Here is a 9,353-nt window from a genome sequence, read left to right as displayed (position 1 = left end):
ATGCTTTAGAGACCTAATTTATTAAAAAAAAATGTTAAAATGTTAGAGCAAGTTCTTTTATGCAGTGTAGATTTGCAGTCAAATTAGATGGATTTGTTTATTAAGGTGTTCATGTCATTGACTTCTTCAGACATAAGCACGGATGTTGCTTTTTATTTGTAATGATATTTTCTGTTATGAATACAAGGAATTTGAAAACGTTCTTAGTCATTACTACCGCGCAGGCAATGTAATGTAATTTTTCATTCTAGAAACTACTGCACTTATTCTGAAACACGAAATGTGCGGACATACAGGCATTGCGGAACATGGTAAGTAATTTTGCTGCTGCTTGCCATTGAAAACATATGAGTTGCGATTTACATACTTCCGTAAGACAAGCAAGAATGATGTTTGTATGTTCTAACTCTCTAAGATATATCTTGTCCATGAATTGTACACATATTTTTGTCCCCGTTTACACGGAATTGTTCAAAGTAAATGTTGTCAAATCTTTAAAGTATGGTATCGAACCATCTTTAAACACGTTAACCTGCCATCGTACCATTTTCCTAATTTAAAATATTTTGTAATTAAAACATAATAAATCTACTTCATAATTAAAGTTGTTGAAATAAATGGACCTGTTCATTTACTATATTGTTTGAAATGTTCCCGTTACATATATGATATGAAAACATCTTTTATTTTAGGGGTTGGAGTAGGTGTACAACATACAGACCCTATGCACATTACTACCAGGCATGTTGCAGCGGGTGGAGTGGCTTCCAGTGCTCCACACGTGAGTTGAAATCTATATACAGCAAAACAATATCTTCAAAAAAGTATAAAGAATGTTTTCATTCTCCATATTTTAATGCCTTGCATTTCTTTTTAGGTCCTCTAGATATACAGTAAATTGTATCAAAATAACAAAGTGGCATCTTTAACAACACCATGTACAACATATGAGGGCTTGTTCCTAGATTAATGAAACTAGGCTATAAATAAATGAGATAAAAACCTTTCCAACAATATTTACATTGAATTTCACTGAATGTTTTGTATAAAAATAATACGTTTCTTTTACGTTAAGACAACATCGGTGCAAGAAAATCACGGATTTGTCTTTCCGCGTGATTGTACACGCATTCTGACGTCATTTACAATGGAAGGCATCGTTTGAAAAAAAAAATCGTTCAAAATTTTACACCAAACTTTTCAAAAAAAGACATAAATTTATAGCTCGAACTAATTTAGCTGACGGTTAGAATTGAATCGATACGACTGTAAGATTTTCCTGGATTTAAGTATCAATAATAAAATTCTGGAACTATCTTTTTATCGGAACACGAATTACAAAATTTTCTGATACTTATGGAAGGCAAATATCTAATACTTGTAGTAACTTAAAGTAAGTCTAAAATTGAAAATATAAGGAGTGAATGCTTTTTTTGAACGTTTAGACGGGTAACACATATATTGTGAAAGAATGCAAGTCCACGCAAAATTCTGGTTGCCATGGTTACCAACTGAACAATACTTCAATAATTCATTAAAAATTCTACCACTAACTAGATTTCAAAGAAATTTGACACAAATGATCAGCTAGACACCTTCTGTGTAAAGTGCTAAAAGAATATATCCATGCAAAAGTCTGGTTGCCATGATAACAGATTGAAAAAAAAATGATAAAATATCAAAAACTCATCATATTTCGAAATAATTTGGTACCAGTCCTACAATCAGCAAGAGACCTATTGTGAGAATTATTGGGAAAAAAATATTCAGTGCAGAATTAAATGTGCGATGGTAAAATGTATTTTACAAGATTTACGTATAACAATTTATCGGCTGAAGTTAAAGAAATTCCCACAATCATTTTTTTCTGACTCGGGGAAGGAAATAAATTATAAAAAAAACTAACAAATTAGTATGTGTCAGTCAGTTACTTACCTCGGTGTTCATGAATTGAAAATACCCGCAGTCGCACGGTAACACCTCAAGCGCTTCGCGCTCTCGGAGTCAGGATTCGCACTAGCGCGGGTATTTTCAATTCATGAACACTTCCTACTCGGTAAGTAACCTACACATTGTAAACAGCGATCGCTGGACACGGCCCCGGGCCTTTGTACAAATTTCGTTCAGCGATGTTCGCAGAGTGGAGAGGAATAACCAAAATCGTTCAAATTGAATAATAACTGAAATATATTCGGGTTATTTTTTCACTTGAGTAAAAAACTGGTTTGAAACTAGGAAAGGTGTAAAAGCGTCTTTAGTTACCAATTATGTATTGCTTCCAGCAATATGTATGAATTTCAAAAGATTTGAGTTCGTGAGTTTGCAAATTGTAGAGTATGTGTTTCAATATCTAAATTATTCTACCTTGAGTAGTTACATTTGATTAAATAACCTTGGTTATATATCTAAGATAATATCTAGTTGTGAAGCGCATTCGTAGAAATATAAACGACACATGTTATTTTTGTTTTAATATAGCCATATGCAGCAACCCATGTGGAAACGGCGGTACTTGCATTGGTCCTGATCTGTGCAAATGTCCAACCTCCTTCACAGGCCAACAATGTACAACAAGTAAGTGTTGCATATGGCGTTTGAAACAAAAGCCGTAATACTAGTAATAGTTTCACATAACCGAAATACTGTACAAAACAAATATTACACAAAATTTCCCTTCTTCGCATGGTCACTATAACTCATTAAGATGTAGCTATTTTCCCACCTGTCGCGAGGGGCATTCCTTCGCTGCAATGATTACGCTCTGATTGCTTGGACAGTCACTCTTACAAAATGAAGTTCAGGAAACTATGTCGCGGGTACGAGATTTAAACAATATAAAGACTGATATTATGTCGTGGTTACGAGATTAAAAAATACAAAGACTGATATCATGTTGTGAGTACGAGATTAAGATATAGAAATACTGATACTATGTCGTGGGTACGATATTGAAAAACAATAAGACTGATACTGTGTCGTTGTTACGAGATTACGATATAGAAAGGCTGATACTATGTCGCGTGTACGAGATTAAAAAATTAAAAGACTGATACTATGTCGTGGGTACGAGATTAAAAGGTAAAAAATGACTGATACTATGTCGTGGGTACGAGATTAAAAGGTAAAAAATGACTGATACTATGTCGTGGGTACGATATTAAATTATAGAAAAACTGATACTAAGTCGTGGGTACGAGATTAAAATATAGAAAGACTGATACTTTGCCGTGGGTACGATATTAAAAACCAATAAGACTGATACTGTGTCGTTGTTACGAGATTACGATATAGAAAGACTGATATGTCGCGTGTACGAGATTAAAAAATTAAAGACTGATACTATGTCGTGGGTACGAGATTAAAAATAAAAAAAGGCTGATACTATGTCGTTGTTACGAGATAAAAATATAGAAAGGCTGATACTATGTCGTGGGAAAGAGATAGTCAAACAGATATATGATATTTAATTTATTGGTCTTTACACATTTAATGAAAATGATAAATTTGGATTAACTGTTAAATCTTGAGCAATATAATAGCGTATATATTCGATTTTGCTGCAAATTGTTTTTAGTTTTACCTCAAATTGCAAATTCAAACGTTTTATTAAAGTACATGTACAAGGCAATTGAATAAAATGTTGAATCTCTAAACTATCCTTGTTGACAAAACTTCCAAAACTCAAAATAGCATTGTAAGTCACTTAAACTTATAAGTATTGTTCCGTTCAATTTTCGGTTTTGCACGTCTTGGACGTTATAAAACACATCAGTTACCACTTTCCAACAGCCATCTTACATCCATCTTGATTTTCTGATAACATAACAATATAAAACGGATCTAAAAAGAACGATCTGGTATCCAACACGCGATGTATTTTATTGTAGACTGCCTAACACGCACGACTATAAGGCTTATCAGTAGTCTATATCATTGCTGTTTTGTCACATATATCGGAATGTGGTGCAAATGGGATTGAAAAATTAACTCAAGACGATATGTCGTTAAATCAAAATAGAAAAACAATTAAAAAAACTTCACTGTCGCGAAAACGAGAATAAATTACAACCTAGGAGATGTAGCATGGTTATGGGATAGAAAATTTGTCAGGATGCTATTTTATGAAAAAGATATAAAAATGTATAGTCGGAAGTTTTTTCTGTGCTTGCGTACAATATGGTATATTGACAAGTATAACTTAGTGTACTCATTGACATAATTACATAAATTTTTAAAAAAACTTTGGTCCAATTTTCGAAAATGATATTTTATTATAAGATTATGAATTATCAATATTTTCGATACCCTACAAGTGGTTGTTTTAATGTATGCGTTTAATATTTCTGCTGTAGTTATTTTTTATATATCATTTTCCAAAATTCAGATATTCCGATACGGACAACGCACATTATAACTACATCGACGAGTACAACATTAAAACCTGCAAGTTCGTCATCGAGGTAAACTGATCGCCCTACGTGTTACAATAACAATCGTCTACTGTTAGACAGTATTTTGGTACAAATGTATGTTCAGATCGGGGGAACATATATTTATTACTTCTTTTCTAAAATGTCAAATGTAACAAAATTAAGATGCAATAAAATACAGACTTTTTTAAACGAAAATCAGCCAAACGCTGTATTGGAAATCAGTAATTCCAGTAGTTTTGCTTTCCATAGTTACCTCTGGAAACAGTAAAACATTTAGTTAAATTACAGTTGCTTATTTCAAGAGGTCAAAAAAGACAACTTTCAAAAATCTTTACGTTCAAGATTGAAACCCAGGGAATTTCATGCTGAACATTACTTGAAATTATTAATCTTTCATATAGGTCGCCTTTGATCTTGAGAGGAAATGATACATCTGGTATGTATAAAATGACATTTTATAATAAGAACTACATAATCTGTAAATCCATGTAAAACCATAAAATGCATATTTGGAGATAATACCATTGCTGTTAGCACGGGGAATTATTTTCATTGTGTTCTTAACAGTTTTAGCCCTAAAATATGTTCCACTGACCCGTGGAATCGTTACCGTTGGGTCAGCCCATTCTTATTTTTAAATAGCAGTTTAAAGTTGTTTTCGAGAAGGTCTTTTTATTAAGACTTTTGTATCGCTTATACGTATAGAGTGAAGGCAGTGATTGCATTTTTATCACTTCTGATGAACATAATCTATCACACCAAGCCTGCTATTATTTTGCTAAAATGCACAAAATCAGTTGCAATGATATGTGGCGACCGTGAAAATTTGCCTCAAATTAGGACTAACTGTCTTTTTATCCTTTCAGATTATCGAGTCCATTGATTCAATGTTTTTCAAAAAATATAGTCCATGTTGGGGAGTTTTCATTACCTCTCATGGAAGAGCCTGCTTATTTTGCTAGAGTGTTTTGTTGTCTTCCGTAGGATAGATTTATATATGACATCAGACGAAATAATCTACATAACTCCTTGTCAGTTAGAACATTCCAGCGTTGAAAATGAATAAAACTGTTCATTGCAAGATTAGTTTTAAATAGTAGTAAAGAAAAAATGCAACTTCCATGAATGAAGAAAGTTTTTGAGTCAAAGACGAGAACGTTAATTAAAAATTGATCGACGATTTTTATTCCTTAGAAATGGTTAGACAAGTTTAACACCATATACAAAAATCTTATGTCTAGCATATACATGTATCAAGACGGACATATTCATTTCTGCTTGAACAGATTCACTTTAAAGACAAAGAACAGATTACGTTATATCTACAGTATATACACATTTCTGTAGAATATGTATTTACTTTTGCTTCAGACTGTGTTCCAGAAGACAAAGATGTCGTATTTCTAGTCGACAGTTCCAGCAGAGATGGAGAACAGAACTTTCGAAAAGTGAAAGAGTTTATCAAACAAGCAATTGGGACATTTGATATTGGTCTTAATCTAACTCGAGTGGGTTTGATTCTTTTCAACACGAATGCAACAATAGTTTTTCCATTGGACAGGTTTAATGCATCAACAGACTTACTAAATGCTGTAGAAAATGTTGCTTACAAACCAACAGATGGAAGAAATACAGGTATGTGAAGTAAATTAAAAGTATTTGCTTATTCAATTCTACAGCAGTCAAGTAGGCGTGACATTAAACCGTTACCAATCTTAGAATATTTTAAGCCCCGCCTACATATAGAAACTATATTAAAATAAAAGAAATGTGCTTACACTGTTCTCATTAGATAAAGATACGTATATATGATTAATAAAGTAATTTTAATGGTAACGGAATTCAGAAGCACTTCATATTTTATCAGATTTTTGTTTCTGTGTTTTCTGACATAACAAACAATTCTGACTGTACTTTTAGTATTTGTCTTTCTCGATTTGATTAATGATCCAGAAACTTTTTTTTGTTCTATATTTTCCTTCCAATTTATACCTGGAAGTCTGTCTATAATTTTCTGACAGTTTTACATCAAGATAGATAGAAGTTTAGTGTTTCAACAACACTGGAAAAGTTGAACAGATATGAAACAGAATGCGTCAATCAAAATCAGGAATCAAAACTGCACAATCAGACTAAAGTACTTGATCTTCTACACGAAGATCTGAGGATGACCCATTCACATGCATCTTTGGATTTCCGATATTGCTATTTTTATTTTTGCAAATCTATTTTGGTTTGAATCAATCAGACAACTCGTTTCAACAAGCATTTTGCTGAACCATCAAAATAGCGTCGAATGTCACAGGGTGAGAAAAATGTGCAGTCAGCCTGGGGCTCGAACCCGGGACCACTCGCTTACAGGGCGAGTGCTCTACCGACTAAGGTAACCGGCTTCCTGACACATATTCTCCCCTTACATGACCAAGTCCGTATCGTGACATATGATACCTCCCAAAACACGAGGTCGCAGTCATGATGTGGTCGTCATAAGAACTGTAAACATGAAAAACCCAGGCTAAATATAGATTTTTTAAAACTTTTACTATCACTTTCAAAATGTTGAAAGCAAGGCTGTGATTGACCAGAGGAAGAGTCGTCAGAACGAGTCTATCAATAGCACGTCTTCAGATCCAAAGCGTAGCGTTAAATGGAGATGTACTTTAGTCAGATCGCAAAACTGCATCTCTTTCGCGCAAGACAAGGGGGTAGCTGTGTGTTTAAAATTATTCAGAACTATATCAGCACACTTATAGAATAATGCCGTACTTTCATAATAAATCGTAATATTCTTATTAATCAGCAATCAATATTAAAACTATTAAATAGCTATTGGCACACACATAAGAGTGAATAATACAAATATTCCCAGAATTTGCTGACTGGTGAATGAATGGGTGTAGTAATACACAGTTGTAAGAATACATCTTAGTAAACGTGTAAACAAATCGCGTAATTTTTGACATATGAGTTACTACACCAAAAGGTAACACTGATAATACTTGCGAGGGACAAGATGTCGCGAGATATTTCCCAACGCTACCGAGGCGGATTAAGCTGTCTATCAGTTAGCAGAACAATGTTCATAATACCGGCCGGGCCTGATAAAGGTTAAAATATATGATTCTTTTACTGGTTGCAGGTACAGATGAGAATATTCAGTCCGGTGGTAACTGATTATGCGATCACAATAACTAGAAATTCTCTTCCGCACCTATAGCCAGTGATTGAATCTTTTCCTTGCATAACATATTCAACGAATAATTGTAGTAAAAATAAAATCAAACGAATGCCTTCCTTTATAGCACTATAATCTTACAGCAGCGTTAAAATAAAGCGCGGGAAATCATCGTCCGTAAACAGGAAATACGTCGTGATGTTTAAGACACATAACAAAGTTTAGTTTATTACTTGCATTTTTTATAAAATACCGTTTTCTGAATCGAGAAATACACTATAAGGAACAAAGAGGAACTATCGAGGTATTTGATTTTTATCCTGTTTTGTGTAATAAAATATAAGTTATTGCATAAAGCGTCTACAAGTAGTTCATTGAACGTCATTTAGATCACGAGAGATATCTTACACCCCAGGGTGTAAGATGATGTTTTACAGCACCGATGAAAACACCCGAAACTCTCATCTGGTATGCAAGAAAAAGAAAAGATCACTCGAATATAAAAATGTTTTGTGATAGCACTATAACCATAATGTTCGTAATATATCTGTAGGCGATGCCTTGGAGTTAGTTCGCAATCAAGGATTCACCTATGATCGCCCAGATGTTCCAAACATTGCGTTTTTAATCACGGATGGTTATTCATCTGATAAAAATTCAACGATAGTACAGGTAGGTTAAAATAGGCATATCAATATCAACAAATATTCTGTTGACAAACAGGTACATAAATTAATTTAAAAGTATGTAACAAAAATCATGCGCATTTGGAGAGACAGTTCAACGTTATCTAATCAATAGTTAAGCAGGGGCTTCTTTTAGATGAATTGTATTTACATCAGTCTAAGCCAAATTCACAAATACAGATACAATAACAAAATAACGAGGTCTGTGAATATTTATATATTTATTGCACTGTCGTGATTGCTTCTGACATTAATTCAAAAACAACTGGAAATGCACCACATAGGCTACAGCACAATTACGATTCAGTTAATAGTTACGTTTAGCACCAACCAGCTGTACCTCATCATGAATGCGAGTATTATACAATTATTTGGTTATGCCATACAATGTACCTAGCATTTTGTTGTTTGATTTATGAATATTCTACACACCGTTATGCAAAATTTACCAATTAATTGCTAGTGTTGGCTTCCTCATAAATAATGATATAATGCAAGTTACAAAATGTGCAGAAATTATCAAGCTTCATTCTGTTTATTACAGGCTCGTCTAGCAAAGCAGAACAATTCAATACAGATTATTGCAACCGCAATTGGCCAATTCGTAGACTTTAATGAGCTGGTGGACATAGCTAGTAATAATCCGTACACAAACCAAAGCCTTATATACCATGTTGATGATTTCGACGATCTCCACATTAAGTCTTTAGAAAATGTATTTACCAATGTTATTTGTGGATGTAAGTCTATACTAATATATCAATGACTAATTTTGTAGTTGGCTGAATGAAAACCAATATAAATCATTTTAAAAAGTGACAAATAAAAGTTAGGTAAAATAGGAAAAAATGGGAATCAAGTCAAGATTTAGATGAAAACTTGATATATAAAAATCTACATATATATTGAATCTCTGCAACATCGTTTTATGACCAGAAACGTTTTCCCGTAAAGTTTCTGCATTGAGAAGAAAACAAAAAAATGATTAGACATGTTTATATCTTGTGGGGTTGAAGTAACTAATAAACGTTAATGTTCCCGTAAGACAATCTGACAAAA

General features: G+C 33.3%; 1 protein-coding gene across 1 annotated transcript in view; it reads left to right on the top strand.

The window, feature by feature from the left end:
• Positions 1-386: 386 nt before the first annotated feature.
• LOC123530902 (matrilin-2-like) overlaps positions 387-9,353 on the top strand; it is a 28,697-nt gene continuing 19,730 nt past the window's right edge. The window contains exons 1-8 of the mRNA XM_053535951.1: positions 387-391; positions 693-781; positions 2,479-2,574; positions 4,385-4,460; positions 4,835-4,869; positions 5,805-6,068; positions 8,162-8,280; positions 8,839-9,034. Of these exons, the coding sequence (XP_053391926.1) occupies positions 387-391; positions 693-781; positions 2,479-2,574; positions 4,385-4,460; positions 4,835-4,869; positions 5,805-6,068; positions 8,162-8,280; positions 8,839-9,034 (880 nt within the window). The remainder of the gene's footprint in view (positions 392-692; positions 782-2,478; positions 2,575-4,384; positions 4,461-4,834; positions 4,870-5,804; positions 6,069-8,161; positions 8,281-8,838; positions 9,035-9,353) is intronic.

The sequence above is a fragment of the Mercenaria mercenaria genome, unplaced genomic scaffold (genome assembly GCF_021730395.1).
Source record: "Mercenaria mercenaria strain notata unplaced genomic scaffold, MADL_Memer_1 contig_597, whole genome shotgun sequence".
Taxonomy (NCBI): Eukaryota; Metazoa; Mollusca; class Bivalvia; order Venerida; family Veneridae; genus Mercenaria; species Mercenaria mercenaria.
This window is presented reverse-complemented; position numbering and strand designations above follow the sequence as displayed.